The sequence below is a fragment of the Aquarana catesbeiana genome, linkage group LG05 (assembly GCF_042186555.1).
Source record: "Aquarana catesbeiana isolate 2022-GZ linkage group LG05, ASM4218655v1, whole genome shotgun sequence".
Classification (NCBI taxonomy): domain Eukaryota; kingdom Metazoa; phylum Chordata; class Amphibia; order Anura; family Ranidae; genus Aquarana; species Aquarana catesbeiana.
In genome coordinates, this window is record NC_133328.1 from 475,094,017 (window position 1) to 475,116,645 (window position 22,629).

Here is a 22,629-nt window from a genome sequence, read left to right on the forward strand (position 1 = left end):
TCAATTAAGCTTTGGTAATAAAACCTGAAAGGTCATTGGTTTCTATGCAGAAGTGAGCCTGATTTTGCAGCTTTAGTAAATAAACCCCATTGTGTACTTAAAAGTGGGTTATGCCTATATATATATATATATATATATATATATATATATATATATATATATATATATATTGCAATGGTACATGTCCCCTATGTGTTCTTTAGACTTGTTTGGACAGTATATAGCTTACTAGCCCTAAAATTGGCCAGAATTTAGTTACAGGATTTGCCCCTACAGTCTTCAGTGAGATTCACTACTAAGTTTGGGTTCACAAATCGAACCTGGGCAGATTCAATCATCCCTATTTACTAATCACATGTACGATATTGTTTCTTAGTCTATGTTGGTCTCCTTTAGTTCTTGCAAGATATTAAAGCATGTACAGAGAAAAACACCTGTTTCTTTATATTTTTTTAAATTTGCTAGAATAATCTGATCTATTTCCTTTTATTTTATCTAGCCATCTTCTAGAAGAATTGGCTTGGCTTGTGCCAACTGTCATACTACCACAACAACGTTATGGCGTAGAAATACAGAGGGAGAGCCAGTATGCAATGCCTGTGGCCTATATATGAAACTACACGGGGTAAGTATTATTATTATTGCTACCTTGTCACAGTCACATCCCTGCTTATCTTGTTGTGGGTAAAGTTTTTCCCAATGTGGCCTGCTGCTTTTAAGACATGCTGGCAGGTTGAATCAACCACTGGTGTTTTTTGAGTATTGTGGACCCTGGTGGTGAGATTACCAGAGTTCCCAACTCAAACCTTGTAAAAAAAAAGGGGGGGGGGGGGGGGGGGCTAAATTACCTTAAAAAAACAAACCCTATGCCGACATCCTGACCCTCGTCCTCTACTTTGTAAATATTACAGACCTAAGATACACGCTTCGGCCCAACCCTATAGCACTACCTAATAGTATACTATTTTCTACTCTAGTATACTCTAATCATTAAAGCTGAACCCCAGGAAAGCAGATAAACACAAACAGATTAATTTCATATAATGGGGCTGTTTCACCTGCCAAAGGATTTATATTTCTGTCTATCCTGTTCAGGGATTTATAGATCCCTGCCAGACAGCACAGACAGATGGAAGACACAACTTAGATAAGGAATACAGTGGTGTCCTCTGTCCACCCACAGCCTGCTGATTGGACAATGAAAGAACAGCAGCACACTAATACAATCATCTCCATTACTCACTTTGCTCTTTCCTTCTATCAGTAAGTTTTGTGTCAACACGTTGGCATGCAGCACACTTGATTGGCTCTCAACCCATCCCCTCCATCTCCCAGTCTTGCCATACATAAAAAGTTTTGCCATATAGGTGGCTGCAAGAGGCTGGTGCACTGGCTGCATTTAAAAAAATAATTGAATTATTTATAAATGAATACATATCCTTGCTTGTTCAAAATGTAATATAATTTACATACTTTTACATTTTTTTAATTGTTCAGAAAAAAACAAAAACAATTCTTTTCTGCTTTCTATAGATTACAGTGCATTCTGCACCTTAGTTTGTCACAATAAAATAAAAATCAATTTAGCATTGTATTAGACTACAGCGTTGAACACTGTTCTATATGTTGTGTTGATATAAAATGGATAGGAACAGTTATGTTGGAATAGTAACTTGTTCACTTTACACCCTTCCGTCTTACTAACGCGCTGAACATGCAAAGCAGCTACTACATCACTTATTCTATTGGTAATAAAATAAACAGGCAGAAACATAGTGTACAAAAACATAATTTTAAAGAATTTCCCTAATCACATAATATAACTACAACGTTAGAACAACAGCAATCTTTTCTATGTAAACACAGTGTAGGGTGCTCAGGTGCTATGTAACTGTAACAGTCATACACATGTGAAGAATTACAAAAATTAGGAGCCCCTTCTTTTCAGTATGTCATAGCTGTTGAGCTTGGACAGGTGAAGACATTGCATATCTCTTACTGACTACCAGTACTCTTAGGGCACTTTCACACTGGTTCGCTTCAAAACTGCCAGTAAAACACCTATGTCTTAATGAAGCGCTTTTGCGGCGCTTTTGGTGCAGTTTTAAAAGAACATGTGACTCAAAAATGGCACCAAAAAGGCTTTGTGGGGGCATTTTTGAGGTACTTTTGAGGTGGTTCCCATTCATTTTAATTAAGAAGTAAGTTTTTGGTGCGTTTTTTTTAACTCCCTAAACATGCTCCAAAGATGTTGTAAGCAGGATCTAGAACCTCCTAAGCACATGTTATCATTAACAACAACATATTTCTAATTTCTGCATAGCTTCAAAAAAATCTTGTTGAAGCAGCAATATAAATTAAAAAAGTTTAAAAATGAGGGCTCGTCAACTAAATTTTAATAATGTGCTTTTATAATATAATAATGGTTCTATTGCTATTGCAGGTACCACGGCCGCTGGCTATGAAGAAAGATGGAATTCAAACTAGAAAAAGAAAGCCAAAGAATCTAAATAAGTCAAAAGCATCCTCTAGTAATGGTACGTAAGTTCTCATATGTATCAATATACATTACATTGGTAGAATTATTTTGCATCCTTCAGTGTTGGGCTTGCTTGACTAACCCTGTAGTGCTGTATCTGAGACATAACCTGATATTATGAAAAACAGAGAAGGTGATTTATGGAATCATTGTTTTGTGTGTACAGTTGATATGTGACCCTTTTAAAGGGAAACTATAGTTTTTACTTTACAGTCTGAGTAATGCTTTCCTAAGAGTTACTTTTAATAAGACTTTATCAATTCTATTTGGATTATTGTACTTCATATACAGTTTTGCAAATGCTCTCTCTAGAGGCCATTTGAATGTCAGGGAATGCTATTAGCATTTCCTGCACATTGTTCACCAGATGCACATATATAGAGTATTTACAAACTAAACACAGAAACAAGGCTTTAATGCTCATTAATTAAATGATTTGCATACAGCTCATCTCATTTACATATACGTATACTGTATATCTAAAATAAAGCATCAAAGAAACTATGGCTTTCCTTTCAACACCCATTGAAACGAAACAGAAAGTTCCTCTTTTTTCCCCCCTAATGCTTCCAGGAGGTCTACTTCTGTACAAAAAAACTACGATTCAAAAATCACTAGCAGATTTAATTCCATTGCCAATGTGCTTCAACGTATCTTCCGCTCCCTCTGGCACTTCAGGCTTTGGGCAGTCCTTCATTGTCATATTACAATGAAGGGCTTCTAACCCTGCATTATACGAGGATGAAGCAAGCATGCAACTGCAGCCAGAAGTATCCTGGGGAGGAGGCTTTGCGGGACAGGTTGCACCTTGGCAGGACCCTGCTAGAGCAAGGAACAAGTATTCCTCTACTCTCATAGAAAAGTTTAATTCTTGCAGTGTGAGAGGCCCCACTACAAGGGTAATTTTTTTCTTGTGCCCACAGTTAGACTTTAAGCAGATACATAGTGTGAATTTAGTCACTGCTCATAACAAGCAGTATTTTAATTTCTATGGGTGCCCAACAATGTTTTAGAAGAGCTTTTGCTACCTGTGCATGACTTTTGAACTGCTCAAAAATAAAATCATCATGGGTTCCACTGATCCTTATAACAATATAAGGGCCTCTGTTGATGGAATTTGAGCTTGTAATGATAAGTAAATCTAGCCAGCTTTAAAGTGTATTCTGCTTGCATTTGACCTCCTTCTGACTTGCATTTGACCTCCTTCTGACTTGCATTTGACCTTCCTATAAGTTGCTTCCCCTGGTATCATGCTGCTTTTGCTTTCACATAGAATTGCATGAGAAGAGAAATAGTTATAAAGTGAACAAAGGTCTGGTAATAACACACCCTTTATACAGTATGTGTGTGTGCACAGGACACACAGCTGTCAACGCAATCACAAGTCTCTTTTTGGTGTCTCACCATAAATGAACAGCTTTACTTATACTCATCATCCAAAATTTTTGGAGTATATTGCATTATGGAGATCATCTTGAACAGCACTAATTATTTTCATTATAGGGTCCCTGTTCCAAGTTTCTTGTACCCCCTTAGACCTGAATCTCTTGCTTGTGACCATGGCCCACAGAGTGCCAGAGTATTACTTGATAGTGTTTAACCTCCCTGCTGGTATTCCCGAGTGTGGCTCGGGGTGGATTTTCAGTACCATAAGTGGTAACCCAGAGCCACACTCGGGATCGCATCGCAGGATCCAGGAAGAGGTTACTTACCTTGTCCCCAGGATCCTGCGATGTCTCCCCGCACTGTGTGCGAGCCGTCCTCCGCTCGATCTATCACGGAGCCGAGCTCCGTTCCCTGCGAGCGTTGCGACACACGGGAGCGGAGAACGGCGCCAAATTGAAAAAGTAAAACACAATATATTTACAGTACACTGTAATCGCAAAATACTAAGACAAAAAAGATTGTGGAGGGGGAAGAGATGGTGTGATCTAACCCATACTCCAAAAAAATGTGATGCCTGGGTCTTTTCAAAATGGTAGCAATGCTCCTGGTCATCGGCTTTCAGATGGGCACCTAATGTAGACAAATATGTAAATTCCCTCTTTGTGAATTAACTTTATGTGCTCAGTGTTACTAAACTGTTATATTTAAATAAACAATTGTACTTTTTCAGGTACCAGTAGCCACCAAATCCCTATGACTCCAACTTCCACAACGTCACCAACAAACTCAGATGACTGTATAAAGAACGGTTCTCCTAACAATCAGAGCACTGCTTCTGGGGTAAATGTCATAATGATAGCTTAAGAATACAATACACTGTCTTATCTCTCTCCCTATCTTATCTAGGGGAAGTTATCTCAGCAAACATTTAGCTTTCTATACTTGATAGTATGTTTCCAAGAATTTCATCTGTTCTGCCTGAACAGATGGAAAATATACGTATTCAAACAGAAACCATATATTTACATGCTGAATTTTTCTTTTCAACATTCTACTATCAGATACGAATATGGTTTCGGAAAGAACAGGGAAACATAGAATTCCTGCCTAATGATATGATAAGGTTTGATGAGTTCTTTAATTCTGCGTTCCCTCACTTGGCATTATCATCATACTCTAGCTCTTTCTTTGCTATATTGGCTAGTTATGGAACTAAGCTACTTTCCACACTGTACTGATGGAATATTTTCCTTGCTATTCAGTCTCCAAACCAGTAAACCAGAATACCTGAAGTCTTGCAAGTCCCAGGGTGACTGACAGTTTGTGAGGTGTAGTATGATGTCAATGTCATACTGCACAATACGTCATGTTATATATCATCTGATTCTATACACAAATATACGCTTGATGTTCTCCAGAAGCACAGGAATAGGTGTGAAGGCTCTATATACCATCTAACAGATACAAGATAAAAACTTCATGGGTCCCTGAAATAGGTTTTTATCCTTCCCTACACTATGCAAAACTTTTGGCTTTAGATATACTTTAATGAAGAAAAAAATGACAGTTAAAAAATTCACTACATTAGTCTTTTGTTAGCCTAGAAAACATGGTTACAGTTCTAGCTTATTCAATATCCTCTTAACCACGTAATCTAACTGGATCTTTACATTTCCCTTATAAAACTAACTTTCCTTCACATATCAACCCCCAAAGAGACTTCCAATAGTACATACAGTGTACAAGTAAATTTTGGTGATGCAACTTAAGGGATACAGATGACAGTTGTTTAACTTCTGTTCTGTATCATTACATATGCTCCCAGGATAATAAGCATGTAGAAAACTGCTGGATTACAGCAATCTGTACAGCATTGCTGAGTCGAACTGAAGGAATGCTAAAAGAATTTACTGTTTAGGGCACTAAATGGATTTATTGCAAAACAGTTCCCAGCACTGTGAGATTCTGGCATAAATCCATTCACTAAAATGTGGTGTCAGCAATTTCATCTTCATACCACAGATGTTTTACCTACACACCCAAATCTTCACACACAGGGATGCTCAGCTGTGTACCAAAGCCAGCAATATGGATTTTCATTTTAATACGTAGAGTTTTAACATAATACATTAACTATTACTATATGTATGTTTGCATGAAATTCTGGAGCAAAGTTAAAAATGATTGATCAACAATTCAGACTGCCAAGCAAAACCCACATCTTAAAGGTCCATTATATTTATTAGCATTTATTTTTTATTAAGTTCAAAGTGTGCTAATTGGGCACATTGTAAAAGAGTAACATTTACTTCTGGCCCCTTGCATCTATGTTAATGTCTTTGCAGATGATAAAAATGATCTCCCCATAATATTAGGACAGCCACACACGAAAGTCCTCTGAACAGCCAACCACAAATAAGGATTTTGCTTTTATTATTACTGAGTTTGTCAGGACTCAAGTTCTCTCAAAAATAATAGCATGATCTAAATGTCAACTATCAGTATACCGGCCCATAATACCCCTGCAACCATTATGACTGCTAACTCTGTCACTGCTGTAATGAATTGTATGAAAGGCAAGATTGTCACTAACATTTCTTTAAGACCGGTGTTTAAATTTGACTTGTTGCACATTTCTGGTTTACTAAGGCTGGATTAACATTAGTGAGAGTCTAAAGTCCTACAACTTCCTGCGTGAATTTGCAGTGTGACATTCATGGGACTTATTACACTCTATATTCAAGTCACAAGAAAGTCGCATCAAAGTAGTACAGGAACCTTTTCTTAAAAGAGGCTGTGACTTTAGTCACAGAGATTGGAACAAGTGCCATTGAAATAAATGGGTTTGTTTTCGGCTTGTCATGTGACTTTATGGGGTTGATTTTCTAAAGGCAAATAGGATGTGCAATTTTGAAAAGTACAGTTGCACCCTGCAAGTGGAGTTGCCCCAGAGCTTAGCAAATGAGGTAAGGCTTCACTTTGCAAAGAATTCCCAATCTTGTGCAAGGAAAAAAAAAAAATGCATTTTTTTTGCAGCACATGATTGGATGATGGAATTTAGCAGAGCGTCTGATCATTTACTAAGCTCTAAAGCAACTGTTCTGGCAAAGTTCAACTGTACTCTGCAAAGTGCACAGTCTATTTGCCTTTAGTAAATCAACCCCTATGTGTGGCATGACTAGTGTGAATCAAGCCTAAAGGAGTTAGTTAATTTGTATGAAATAATCTAATGCCCAGGCGCTTTACATACATAAACATGTTACACGCGTTTACAACTATCAAGTAAACTTGCCATTACCATGATGAAAGGCATCTAGGAGAGATGGCCAAAGCATTCAGTGTGCGTCAGGCCTTAAAGTGTTTGTTAAGGCATTATTATAAGTCTATGCCAGCCCCTCTATTAGAGGCTGGCATAGCACAATGTGTGAGACGAGCGTTCTAAATACTGAATATCAGCTGTCTTCAGGCTGGTCACATTACTAGCGGCCGCTTTCCAGCTCCAATAGATGTCTTCTGCGGGAGGGGCCATGATCTCCCTCTGACATCAGAGGGAGATTACGTGGCCGCTCGTCTCCTCCGCAGAAGCCACCCATCAGAGCTGGAAAGCGGCCACAAGTCATGTGACCGGCCTGAAGACAGCTGATATTCCGTATTTACAGCGCTCATTTTTAAATACAACTTACACATTGTGCTATGCCAGCCTCTAATAGAGAGGCTGGCAATGACAAATTTAAAATTTTAATATTAAAATAATAGCAGCGGGCGGGGCCGGGCTGGAGACAGACAAAGAGGGCACTGACAGGGAGGAAGGAGGGGGTGAGGTGGGAGAGAGGAGAGCAGAGAGCAGGCAGCCTATTACGGAGGGTGGCACTTAGACCCCGGTGATCAGGGCGGAGCTGACCTGGTTATCATGGTCTGTTTAAAGAGGGCATACAGGAAGAGGTAGGTTTAGGATTTTTTTTTTTTTTTTTACAGTTTAGAGGGGGCAGATTACATGGCACAAGCGCCGTGCTGTGTGATCTGCTTTAAGGGACCAGAATCTAATTTTTTTTTTTGTGTTAACAAATGCTTTAAGCTTCCCATAAAAGGAAAACAAAGCCCTTAGTTTTATGACACTAGCCTTAGATCTGAACAATTTTAGAACATCTGACCGTAGGTTCTATCATTAATAAATCTGTTGGTGGGCCCCCTTTCCCTGACCAGCTCAAGGAAAATTTCCTCACTATCCCTTTATTTGAAATGTCTCCTGTGAAATAAGTACGGGTTCACTCTGCTAGCATAAACCACCCTAATTTATAAATCATTCATATTATATTAAATGAAATGCATGACTGGTTCACTTTAAGAAGGGTGGAGTAAAGGTAATTAATCAAAACTGCAAAATGGGAATAATGGAACTCAATAATATTGGCCTTTTACTGCAATTCCATAGTTATTAGATCCTTGCAAACCTCAATGCCATAATTTACAGTGACAACTTAAGTCTAGCTGTGTGGAATTCCTAGCGGAGTGTGCCTGATATGTCTGGCTGTGCGAATTCCTTGGAGAGGCAAAACACATATCTATCTTGCAGCTTGAATTTGGAAGCCTTTTCACAAAGTAATAGATATTTTTTGAGAAAAGTAATGATTTAGGTTTCTAGTGCAGCATAAATAACAACAGTAGATAAAAAGGTTGTGTCCCAATCCCAGTAGATTCTTTTATATTCACATCTCCACTCTCCTTATAAATAAATTGTTGGCAATGACCAACAGCGTGTTAGAGTATTTCTCAACATGGCGGATAAGGAAGGTACAAAGGTGCTGCTACAATGGCTTGCAATAGTTTTAATGATTCCAAATATTTTACAGCACATACAGTTCATCCGCAAGCATAAACCAAGATTTTGTTTTATGAGTTGTAATAATAACTTACTTCCAGTTACTGCTGGATTTATTTTTTTCTTACTGATCTATTGTGCAACCTTCAGAAACACATGTAAAACATTTTATGACCATGAGTTACTTTTATATCTTGGATATTTATGAAATACTCAGTTTAGAGAGCAGCAATATAAATTTAAACAGTTTATTCATGTTGCCCAGCAGCAAACGTTAAAAACACTAAACTGACACCTGAAAACAGATTGAGAAATGTTGTATTTGTACTGCTTATGGAGAATATATAGAAAAACAATAATGTTGTTTTTCATATGCAGAAAATGCTTAAAAATATATTTAGTGTGTTGTTATCAATTAATGTGTATAACAATAATTTAGTATACAGACCTGTAGTATAATACACATTTATTAATTATGTGGATGGCCTACTCTGTACAATCACCTTGGTGCATTTTTAAAACCTTACCAGAATATCAACATGGCTTTCTATTAAAAAAAAAATAAAACAAAAGTATAAAATAATTTTTGTGCTATTCTGTAATACTTTAAATTATTTTTGCATCTCCCTAATTATGAATGGTTTGGGTAAAAATACTCCAATACTAAATTGATATCTCTCTCTCTCTCTCTCTCTCTCTCTCTCTCTCTCTCTCTCTCTCTCTCTCTATATATATATATATATATACAGATGCTCAAGAGGGTTTAGGTCTGGAGACATGCTTGACCAGTCCATCACTTTTACCCTCAGCTTCTTTAGCAAGGCAGTGGTCGACTTGGAGGTGTGTTTGGGGTCGTTATCATGCTGGTCTTCGAAGAGAGGGGATCATGCTCTGCTTCAGTTGTCACAGTACATGTTGGCATTCATGGTTCCCTCAATTAACTGTATCTCCCCAGTGCCGGCAGCACTCATGCAGCCCCAGACCATGACACTCCCACCACCATGCTTGACTGTATGCAAGACGCACTTGTCTTTGTACTCCTGCCCTAGTTGCCGCCACACATACATGACACCATAAGAATCAAATACATTTATCTTGGTCTCATCAGACCACAGGACATGGTTCCAGTAATCCATGTCCTTAGTTTGCTTGTCTTCAGCAAACTGTTTGAGGGCTTTTTTGTGCATCATCTTTAGAAGAGTCTTCCTTCTGGGATGACAGCCATGCAGACCAATTTGATGCAGTGTGCGGCGTATGGTCTGAGCACTGACAGGCTGACCCCCCACCCCTTCAATCTCTGCAGCAATGCTGGCAGCACTCATACGCCTATTTCCCAAAGACAACCTCTGGATATGACGCTGAGCACATGCACTCAGCTTCTTTGGTCGACCATAGCGAGGCCTGTTCTGAGTGGAACCTGTCCTGTTAAACCGCTGTATGGTCTTGGCCACCGTGCTGCAGCTCAGTTTCAGGGTCTTGGCAATCTTCTTATAGCCCAAGACATCTTTATGTAGAGCAACAGTTCTTCAGAGGGTTCTTTGCCATGAGGTGCCATGTTGAACTTCCAGTGACCAGTATGAGAGAGTGAGAGCGATAACACCAAATTTAACACACCTGCTCCCCATTCACACCTGAGACCTGAAACCGTCACATGACACCGGGGAGGACAAAATGGCTAATTGGGCCCAATTTGGACATTTTCCCTTAGGGGTGTACTCACTTTTGTTGCCAGCGGTTTAGACATTAATGACTGTGTGTTGAGTTATTTTGAGGGGACGGCAAATTTACACTGTTATACAAGCTGTACACTCACTACTTTACATTGCAGAAAAGTGTCATTTCTTCAGTGTTGTCACATGAAAAGATGTAATAAAATATTTACAATAATGTGAGGGGTGTACTCACTTTTGTGAGATACTATATACATATACAAATGTTATGGCTCCTCTCCTCTGACAGCACAGAAATTTGTTTGTTTACACACACAAATCCCTGTGCTGGCACTCGTGCATGCAACCGCGCGAGGTCGGGGGCAATCGTTCCCTGCCTGCCACGCCATGCATCAGGCATGTGCCTACGCCTCCAGTGGCGCGCACGCCCTCTGGTGGCCGAAAAAGGGTAATCCCGTACCTGTACAGGATTTCACCCAGGAGAGCCATTGTGCTGCAGTATATCTGTGTGACATGGTCAGCAGGTGATTAAGATATACTTGCAATATAAACACTTGTATAGTTTGTATTATGTAAAATGTTCATGTCCTAGAGCCATCTAGAGTTAGGTAAAGACAAATGTTCAAAAGTAAAGACGAATGGTGTTTGAAATGCTTGGCTGACCTCGAAATGTCCCTTAAAAAGTTGCTTTAATTTTGATTGCAGAAAAAATTGACCCTTGGATCTTTGTTTATTTAAACATATATTAGATTGTGTTTGTGTGATGTGATCAGATGTGAATAGAAGATCATATTATAGAGGGATTATAAAGAGTAACATACATTTTCTTACATTTCTCTGAAGGTGGGGTCGTCCATGATGTCTTCACAGCAAAGTGGAAGTACCAGTCCAGATAACAACACATTGAAGTACACAGGACAAGATGGCCTGTATTCAGCAGTCATTTTGGGATCTTCACCTGACGTTGGGGGATCAGTGAGACAAGATACATGGTGTGCTTTGGCCTCAGCTTGACTTTTACCACCAGAAGGGCAACCTCTTCATTCATAAGTGCTTTTTTAGCAAGTTGATGGACCCGGATGCTCAAATAACATTTTCTCAACTTCCATAAAGAACATTTCCTTCACTTTTTCATTTTTAGTGTTTCAGTTTAAGTGGAGCTTTGTGGGGAACGTAATAATATGATCTTCATCTATGCAAGAGCCTTGGGTCTGAGACACACACCTTACTTACTACTTACTTTATAAACCATCATTGACTGAACGTTCAGACATAGATGAATGCAATGACTGTGTTAGAAAGCCTGTATACTCCAGCATGCATTGAGAAATGCTGCCTTTTGAGAAGAAACGTGACCCAGTTTTCTTTTTAAGGTTCACAAGTAATGGATTTTCTTCCTGCTGCCTTATCTACTATGTTTGGTTGGATCCAATGTTTAGATCTCTATGATAATTTCAGTAAAGGTTTACAGTCACTCCTGTCACTACACCAATCAGATTACTTAGAACTACTGCAATATAAGCTTCTGACGGGGAATGTGATATTGTTGGACAGACATACAAAGAGCCACAAAGATCTTACAGAATCTTACATTTAAAGTAGATGAGCAATTAAAGCACCATAATGAAAAAGATCAATATGAACTATAGCAGTTTATAAAATAAATTCAGCACTACTATATCCTTATGGTGCTAGCTAGTTGGGTTTTCCATTATACATATGACACACTACTAGGTGGATTATCTATTGTATACACTACAAGAAAACAAGGAAGTATCTTTTATTTAATCTTTCTGTTGTATGCCACGTCCTAAAAATCACTTTCTCCTGTAATCCAGCAAAACAAATGACATGTGACCAGCATTCACTGGCAAGCCTACATTAATTTACAGCATGTACCCATAAAAAGTACACTGTATTAAGTTTTCACTGCAACTTGTTATGGCGAGTTATATCTGATGCATTCGATCCTCCATAATACTACCTACCATTCGTCAATGATATTATCAGTTATCAGAGAAGTTTGCTAAATCTCATTAAAAAGCAAACAGTTATTTAATATATAGCTTACTTCAACTCTTCAAAGGAGAGAAACACATTAATATCTTGTTAGGAAGCTAGTACCCCACTACCCCCCTTTCTGAGTTGCATACTTGCCTCAAAACCATAGCTGTGGCCTCCTGAATTGTTTCCATCCAAGTCTATGAGGATCTACTGTGCAGGCAAAACCAGTGTACAACAGAATTTCAGAGAAGGGTGGGAGGGAGGTAGGTATGCATCTGGGGAAGGGGAAAGTAGGGTACTTTAGGTTGGGGATGAACATAAATGATAAGTGCATTTGTACTTTAAATCTGAGTCATCATCTAGATAAAAAAACGAATGCATAAAAGACAATATAATTTTTCCGGTGATGGACAGTCGCTCGGTCATTTTTTAGTTTATTTAACCTTAAAGTAGAACTCCAGCCAAACTTGTATTTATTAAAAAAAAAATTTTTGTTTTTCTAATTTTTGTACAGATTATGCACTGGTTTAAACCACTGTCAAGTTTTTTTGTTTTTTTTTTCATTTGTGCCTGTGTTTATATCAACCTAAACTGATAGGGGTTCTCACTGTTCCCTGCTTTACTAATAAAAGCATTTATTGCTTCCTGGGTCTCCACTGGAGAGATTCTTCTTACTTTCTATCTCGTTGACACAAAAGGAATTGAAAGAAAAACTCCTGGGCAGTACTAAATCAATGACAAAGGTTTTTTTATTTACTTTTTCCCCACTCTATTCAAACTTTAAAAAAATTGTCTGGAATTCTGCTTTAAAATGACTGGCTGCGTGATGTGAATGCATATTTGTTTTTTTCCAAACCATTAGTTTATCTTTTCAGTAATAATGGTGACCAAATATGTAGAGAAGGATGGTCTTGTATTTTCACCTGTAGTTACTGTTATATTTGATCATTTCCATTCCCATACAGGTGTACAGAAATCTCTTTATGGTTCAAACAAAACTTGTATCCAAGACATTATGCAGCATTTCTGAAGCCAATGTTCAGGTGGAGGGTTTTTGTGTTTATGAAGTAATGTGACTGGTTTAAGCCATCTCTATTTACGTACAGGGTAGAAAATTGTATTTTTTTTCCATAATACAATATTTTTTTGAAGAGAAAAGAAGTGCAATTTTCATTGCAGCAATCAGTGTTAAATCATTTACATAAGATTTAACAACTTTTGTATCAAATGTATACAATGTAACTTAATGGTACTTTTAATTATTTAATAATGTTAAGCTGGCTTTTTTTTTTTTTTTTATAATGTTCCCCGTTTGTGACAGGCAACCCTTTTAGAAAAATGAAGCTAGCATTTTGTGTTTTCTATTTCTCTAATTTTAATTTTACTTTGAAGAACAAAGATTCTCAGGAAAATGGTCTTTATTGTTGAAAAATGCAAATAACCCCACTACCTATTTGCTGTCAGATGTAAATGCGTGCAAAAGAATGCAATATATTTGAGAAAGTTCATCTGGTAAATATGTATATATGTTTTACGGTAATGAACCAAAATTAAGCGACTGGCACATTGCTAAGTTGGTTTATGTTTTTTTTTTTTTTTTAATGGGATGTTGTTTTGAACAATAGACCTTCAAAAATAATAAAAATAGCATATTGTTTTTATTGACCCTTGTGATGTTTGTCTTGGTAATGACATTACACACCAAAAAAACCCCCAATGATACCCTATCATAAGCATAAATTGTGCATATTTTTTTTTTTTTAGAGTTTGCAGTGACAACGTGTGATTAAGCGATTTCTAACTTGTTTCAAAAAGAAACAAGTGTTGCTAGTGCAAGTGTTAACAAACACTACTTGACATTGACAGTACATGCAGACAGAAGTCAAATGGCAAAGTACACACGAGGGCTTGGAAAAATATCATCCTTATCTTGAACAGCACACTACTACTGCTGTAAGCATTGATACTGGTGTGGCTGTTTATTAGTGTTGCTCAGTATAAAGGACTAGATAGTGATTTTTTTTACACAGGCCCTTTGGTCTAGTGTGGGTAGCATCCCAAATATTCCCTTATATATGAAGACAGTAAAAAAACACATAAATAAAAATGAATAAAAGAACAAGTGGAGAGAGACCATGCAGGAATAAAGTGCATTTTAATAATATCACTTGTGCCAGAGTGTATTTGTATAGCTATAAAAACACACAGGGGTTGATTTACGAAAACTGGAGAGTGCAAAATCTGGTGCAGCTGTAGATGGTAGCCAATCAGCTTCTAACTTCTGTTTGTTCAATTAACAACTTAAGGACCGGAAGATTTGCCCCCTTAATGACCAGGTCATTTTTTTGCAATACGGCACTGTGTCGCTTTAACTGACAATTGCGCGGTCACGCGACATTGCACCCAAACAAAATTGATGTCCTTTTTTTCCCACAAATAGAGCTTTCTTTTGGTGGTATTTGATCACCTCTGCTGTTTTTATTTTTTATGCTATAAACAAAAAAAGACAGACAATTTTGAAAAAAAACCCAATATTTTTAACTCTTTGCTATAATAAATACCCCTCCAAAAAATGCAAAAAAATGAATTCCTTCATCAGTTTAGGCCAATATGTATTCTTCTACATATTTTTGGTAAAAAAAATCGCAATAAGCGTTTGGTTTGCGCAAAAGTTACAGTGTCTACAGAATAGATTTTTAAGCTCTAATGAGCAGGGCCCTCTGATTCCTCTTGTACCAAATTGTAATGTTTGCCTTCATTTTATTAAGCACTGCGTAAACTTTTGGTGCTATATAAATCCTGTATAATAATAATTTTTAGTTTGACTGCGACATTGCGGCTGACAAATCTGATACTTTTGCCACTTTTTTGGCACCAGTGACATTTATACAGCGATCAGAGCTAAAAATAGCCACTGATTAATGTATAAATGACACTGGTAGGGAAGGGGTTAACACTAGGTGGCAATCAAGGGGTTAAGTGTTCCCTACGGAGGTGTTTCTAACTGTGGGGGAGTGGACTGACAGGGATTAGAGATAGATCGCTGTTCCTGATCACTAGGATCAGAAGATCTCTCTACTTCCCTGACAGAACAGGTATCTGTCTGGTTACCTTAACAGATCCCGGTTCTGTCCCTCTCTGGAGCGATTGTGGGTCGCTGGCGGACATCACGGCCGCCGGCCACGTGCATCAGCTCCAGTGTCACCCTGTGGGCGCACCCCTATAGCCCTTAATGCAGCCACAGTACAGCTATGGTGATTCACGCAGGGGAACCAACCTGCTGCCAAGTAACGATGGCGGCTGGTCGGCAAGTAGTTAAGCTTTGACAAAAAAAAACTTGGAAGCTGATTGGTTTCTATGCAGAGCTGCACCAGATTTTGCACTCTACAGTTTTAGTAAATCAACCCCACAGTTACAAGTGTCACAAAAATATCTTGCATTAAAAAAAAAAAACATTATTATTGCATACATGGTCCCTCTCCAATATGATTTTAAGTAATACTAAAGGCTAATTTTTTTGTTTTAAAATAACAAACATGTTATACTTACCTTTTGTATGCAATGGCTTTGCACAGAGTAGCCACAGTCCTCCTTTTCTCGGTGCTCCTGGCTCCATCCCTCCCACTGAGTGCCCTTGTAGCCAGCTGCTTGCTATGAGGCAGCTTGCTTGCTCCCGGGCCCTGCACTGCATCTGCATAAGACACACAGAGGGATCCCCGCTCCCTCCTCACTGGCTCAGATTGACAGCAGCGGGAGCCAATGGCTTCTACTGTTGCAGCTAAGCCAATAAGGAATGGGAGACCCAAAAGAGCCTCAGCTCTCGTGTACATTGCTGGATCGGCCATAGGAATGTATTTGGGGGGGGGGGGGGGGGCTGCGGGGAAGCTACGTGCAAAGGTTTTTTCCCTTACTGCATGGAATGCAGGGCAATAACTTCTCCGCAGGATATGGAATATGGAAACCTTGCAAGAAGATCTGAACAAATTAATGGGGTGGGCAACTACATGGCAAATGAGGTTTATGTAGAAAAATGTAAAATAATGCATTTGGATGGCAAAAATATGAATGCAATCTACTCACTAGGGGGAGAACCTCTGGGGGAATCTAGGATGGAGAAGGACCTGGGGTTCTAGTAGATGATATAAATAAAAAAGTGTAGCGCTATAAACCTAAATAATAGAACTCTAAAAATAATAAGGCAAAAAGTTAGAATCCCAATATAACAGGCTATAGAACACCAATAGTAAAATTTGTGAAAAGTTCCCAATTAAGGGGACATACATAAATATGATCATAACATGTGCAAAATACATACTACAGTATATATGTGCATACTAGTGATAAAGATAACAAATGTGAATTTAGTGCCAAAATATGCATCAAAAAATATATGGATCTTTTTATAAGAAAAGGTGACAGTCCAGATATAGTTTGGAAAAATTAATATATTTTAAGTCCAAAGATGAAAAGAAAATCTTCAAACCCCAGGACCAATATTCATAAACATCCACACTTCAAGGGAGACTAGGATAGTAAGGGAGCCACCACCGAAGGTCTTAGGAGGCTTACCAGATGATGGTGACTTGGGAAGGCTTATACCGCCCAAGTCGCAAAGGCTTTTAAACCAGCTGACTGAAAGGGTACATCTCCTGGGACAGCCACAATGGATCCTAGATCAAGACGGCAGCTCGATACCAACAATCATGGACACCAACATAAGAATAATGTTCCAATGGGGGGCCCCAAACCGATGTTCACATACCATGCGAAAATAGAGAAAAAACTTGCATAGCGTGATACATAGCGTGATACCATATAAAAAATATATATAAAAAAACGAATTAAAGGAATAAAAATTAAAACTCACATGTTAAAAGACGTCAAGAGCATATACAAGAACAAAAAGCGGTATATAAAGTGGGTCCACCCAACGCGTTTCTGCTAAAAAGCCTAGTAGATGATAGGCTCAACAATGGCATAAAATGCCAAGCTGCTGCTAACAAAGCAAACAGAAAATTGGCATGCATTAAAAAGGGGATTAACTCCAGAGATATGGTTTCTATGCAGAGCTGCACCAGATTTTGCACTCTCCACTTTTAGTAAATCATCCCCATTGTGTCTAGATAGACGTGTATGTTTGTGTTAGTACAGTGCTTATTGGTGTCCACTTAAAAAAGTGGACACCAATAGTATTATAATGACACAAGCAAAAAATCTGCTGAGACACACAATCAGTACTGCACTGACACATCCGTAAAAGCAAGCTCCTGTAGCTAATCTTTCCTTTTATAGAGAACAGTTGCTTGTTTTACTTGGGGATTGATTTACTAAAACTGGGGGGTATAAAATCTGCTGCTCTGCATAGAAACAAATATGCTTTCAGGTTTTTTTTTGTCAAAGCTTAACGTAATACTAAAGTCTCATTTTATTTTCTTTAAAAATAACAAACATATTATACTTACCTGCTCTGGGCAGTGTTTTTTCACACAGCAGCTCGGATCCTCCTCTTCTTGGGTCCCTCTTCTGTGCTCCTTGCCCCTCCCTCCTGTGGAGTGCCCCCACAGCAAGCAGCTTGCTATGGGGGCACCCCAGCCAAGCTGCATCTCTGTGTCCATTCAGACCCCACTGCCTCTCGCTCCTGATTGGCTAACTGACTTTGAATGACTGCTGCTGTGTCTCAGCAAGTTCCAGATGGCCATGGCACTCGTGCACATAGCTGGATATAGAGGGTGCTCAGGTAAGTATTAGGGGGAACAAATAAGAATTACGCCCTTGGGACTTTAAATGAGGTGAGCACAATGAGTAAACCATGTTTATTTTGTATACTTGTATTGACCTTTTTGTGCTCACCTTATTTAAAGTCCCAAGAGCATAATTCTTCTTTGTTGCATTTAAAGAGGGAGTCCACCTGAAAAAAAATTATTAAAAGCCAGCAGCTACAAATACTACAGCTGCTGACTTTTAATAAACTGACACTTACCTGTCCTGGAGTCCAGCGATGTTGGCAGCCGAAGCCAAGCTATTGCTCAGCTCTCGGCTGCTGCCGCCGCCATTCTCGGTGAGGGAATAAGGAAGCGAAGCATTGCGGCTTCACTTCCCAGCTCCCTACTGCGCATGCGTGAGTCGCGCTGCGCGTCCTAAGTGGTCCCTGCTATCTCCTGGGACCTGTGTGTTTCCCAGGAGACAGCGGGGCGGTGTGGGAGGGGGTGTGACTCCTGCGGGAGTCTATTCCCAGAAGTGGGTGCAGATACCTGTCTAATACAGGTATCTGCATCCCCCTCCCTCCTAAAAGGTGCCAATTGTGGCACCGGAGGGGGGGAGGAATCAGATGAGCGGAAGTTACACTTTTGGGTGAAACTCTGCTTTAATTTGAGGATGGAGGTGTGTCACTGGCAACACCAAACCATTTTCTTTGTATTAGGGGGGCTACTGCACACAGAAGAATGCATTAAGATAAAAAAAAAAACCTTCTGAATTTACAACCACTTTAATTGAACAAGTTGAAGTTAGAAGCTGATTGGCTACAATGCACAAACTTTCCAGTTTTACTAAATCAACCCCACTGAGCTTAGAATATTGTGAAGCAGACAGTATGCAGCAATCTAGAGAATATAGGGCACTTAGCACATTGTGCAGTGTGCAGTAGTCCACATCAGGGCTGGACTGGGACAAAAATTTGGCCCTGGACTTCATCCAGACCGGCCCACTTTACTTTTGCAAACAAGCACAAAAACATTATATAAACTATAATTGTGCAAAAAAAAACATACGTAGCATAACATAAATGGTCCTCACTAACCTCTTTTATTATTTCACTTATTCTCCTCTGTATTTTTCTCACCCTTCTCACATCACTGCATGAAGTTGAGGACGAGCCGCGCAGCCATGATTTTGACAGGCTGTCACTGAAACCGGCCCACTGAGCCATCGTCCCACTGGGAAACTCCCTGTAGTCCTGATGGCCAGTACATGCCTGGTCCACATTATGTAAGCAGTCATAGTTCATATTTGAAATAGATAAGGCTAAAGGGTAGTGGTTAATAGGAACAAAAGCATCAGTGGGAGGAAAAAAAAGTCCCAACATAAGTGGTTATTGGAAGGAAAATTCCCCAGTATCAGTAGTCAGTGGAATAAATGCCCTGGCAATGGTGGTTAGTTGGAGTAAAAGGTGCAGTGGCATCTGATAAAGTGCCCATAGGTTAGTAGTAAGTAAAAGGAAGAATGCCCTGGTGTTGGTGGTGAATGGAAGAATGAACATCCTGGCATCGCCCCAGTGTCAGTGGCTGGTGGGATAAAGAAAGCCCCAACACTGTTGTTGGTGGGGGAAAAGAACAGAAATGCCTTGGCATTAAAGGTTAGTGATAGGAAAAGATGCCCTGATGTCAGTGGTCAGTGATAGGAAAAGGTGTCCTGATATTGTGCGAATAAACACTACATACACAACAGAATTCCCATAACACTATGAGTTAGCTAAAGAGAGATCAGCAGACACTGCTCACTTTGCACCTCCTTTTATCTGGCTGAAACCTCAAAGGGTTTAAAGGATTTTTTCTCAGCTCTAGTAAAGTGGGTGGGAATCTCACATTGCAAATTTCAGTGAGGGGAGCGCTGAGCCCTGATTCTATTTTGTAATGAAATGGTCACCCAGAAGGCAGAATGATCAGATATATTCCTATCTGCATATCCCGATCCCAAAATTAAATGTAGCATCTTGTCATTCCCCAGGCCCAAATCTATTCTAGATAATCCGGCATATGAGGCTGAGTAGCAGGAGTATTTTTTGTCATCAGGATGTTTACACCTCCACACGTCTATCAGTTCTATTTCTTCAAGCATTTTAGCAAAGGGAGTATTACCCTGTATCCGACATGCACTAGCAACGGGTGTAGGTAACTTATCCTTAAGGGAGTTTAAAAAGTTGTTATAGTCTCCCATTGCCAGTAAGGGTACCTCTGGGTATTGGGCCATAAAACTTGCCAGGTGCCTGACAATCTCTGAGGTATACGGTGGGGGAATGTAAATGCTAGCAAGAATACATCTTAGGCCTGAGATTGTGCATAAAAGAAATACATATCTGCCAGTTGGGTCTATGCGTTTTCTGATACAATTAAATTGAACATCCTTTCTGATCAGTATACTTGCTCCCCTAGAATAGGTGGAGTGGGTTGCATGAAACTGGTTCACATACAATCGTGGGCTAAAGCTGGGAGTAGGATCTACAGAGAAATGGGTCTCTTGCAGGCAGACTACCCCCGCATTTAGCGACTTGAGATGCCTGAGGACCGCCACCCGTTTTGCTGGACTGCCCAGCCCTCTGACATTCCAGGTCACAATGGTCAATTTAGCTATCCCCATCTTGTTTTAGAAACATTGGTCAGTCTAGGATATCCCTTATTAGACCCCCCAAGTTGTATATCAGCATGACACTTGCAAAAAAAAAAGGAACCTATATTATGCTTAATTTCCTCATTCTGGAGACATTTAGGTATCTGTAGACATGGAATCAGAGTGCAAAGCAAGGAAAAATACTCTAGCAGTTTAGGGTACAAGCACAGAAGACAGTAAATTTTAAGCTTAATGTATATTGTTCTGTATAGCATAACTCTAAGGGTCAGTAGTTCACGCAACCGAAGCGGCTGCAGTGTTAACTTTTCCCCCACACAACAGGTGCAGGGGGGGTAAAAGCCTTGAAAACTCCCGGTTAACCAGCAGGTTAGTTCTTGCAGTGGTTTTACAACAACGGCAGGCACGTAATCCTTCTTTGAATGTAGTAAAAGAAAAAAGAAAAAAAGGGGGGGTTTGAAATAAACAGAACTCCTCGTCCGCCTGAGCAACGGATATGGGTGCAGGAACTGTCCACATCAATCAGCAAACTCAGGCCTTAAGGCCCACGCTCTACTCAAGCATCAGCCCCAAAAGAAGAAGCCGGATCCCATCAGGCCATTGCCAATGTAAGGCACATCACTTAAGCGGGGACAACTCTTTGTGGTCTGGCAGCTTTAAGGGCTCTGTCCTCTTGATCTAGCCATTGAGCCGCCATGTCCGGTCGATCAAAAAAACAGGTTTCCCCAAGGGCGACCACCCGTAGGCGGGTAGGATACAACATCGCATAGGGCAAATTAAGATCTCTTAATCTTCCTTTAACATCCATGAACCTTGCTCGCTGTTTCTGGAGTTCAGCCGAGAAATCCGGGAACAGGGATATCTTGGAGTTTTCCACAACTAGCTTGCCTCCCATGGTTCTGGCCTTGGCAAGAATGGCATCTCTATCTTTGTAGTTGAGGAGCTTAAAGAGAAAAGCGCGAGGATGATTGCCAGGGGGTAGTGGGCAGGATGGCACTCTGTGCGCTCTTTCAACTGCAAATAGCGGAGAGAAAGCTTCCTTTCCGAATGTAGTGAGAAGCCATTGCTCAATGAAAGTGACCGGGTCTTTACCCTCTATCCTTTACGGAAATCCCAGGGCGCGTACATTGTTGCGACGCATGCGATTTTCTAAATCATCCAAGCGAGCTGCGTGCTGGTCTGTGAGATGGCAGTTATACTTTAAGTCTCTCTGCATGGGTACAAGATCATCTTCAATCACACTAACCCTGCTCTCTATTGCAGCTGTGCGCTCTCTCAGCTTTTGCATGTCCTGTCTCATAAAGGATATCTCAGCTTTAACGCCTTTAACTTCATCTGTCAGATTTGCTATGGATCTGTTACATATAGTCACTGCTGAGAGTATGTCCCTGAGAGTGGGTTCAGTATTATCCAAGGGCAGGATTGGTGTCTGAGTGCCCTGATATGAGTGTGATGCTGTACTTACTGTGGCCCAGTCAGCAGGAGATCCAGTGCCATCCTCCAGTGGAATAGTGTTATCCATCTCCAGCTGGCCTCCTTCCTCTTCACTAAGGTCTGATGTGGGTGAGGGCATCTCCCTGGAGGTTTTATTACCAAACAGGAGTCTCTGGGCAGCCTCCTTGTATTTCTCTTTCTGCGATCTCTGTGGCAGAGCGCCATCTTGGGCCTGAGTCGCGGGCAGGCCGGCGCCTTCTTTGCCCCGTTTTGGCATGTTGAACCGCCGAGGATCGAACGGGGAGATAGACCGGGTGAGGCACCCACAGTATGCGGTACCGATCGGGGGTGTTTTCGGGTCGGATGGGCAATCCGCAGGATTAAAGAGAGGATTCTCGGCGGAGCAGAGGAGAAGTGTGCCCTGCTACATGCGC

The 22,629-nt window shown here is 40.0% G+C and overlaps 1 protein-coding gene across 6 annotated transcripts in view; it reads left to right on the forward strand.

The window, feature by feature from the left end:
• The window catches only part of GATA6 (GATA binding protein 6), a 41,248-nt gene extending 27,169 nt beyond the window's left edge, over positions 1-14,079 (forward strand). For all 6 annotated transcript variants that reach the window (XM_073631461.1, XM_073631460.1, XM_073631459.1 and 3 more), the window contains 4 exons: positions 500-625; positions 2,444-2,537; positions 4,656-4,765; positions 11,258-14,079. In XM_073631461.1, coding sequence (XP_073487562.1) covers positions 500-625; positions 2,444-2,537; positions 4,656-4,765; positions 11,258-11,428 — 501 coding nt within the window. In that variant the 3' untranslated portion in view covers positions 11,429-14,079. The remainder of the gene's footprint in view (positions 1-499; positions 626-2,443; positions 2,538-4,655; positions 4,766-11,257) is intronic.
• Positions 14,080-22,629: the final 8,550 nt, after the last annotated feature.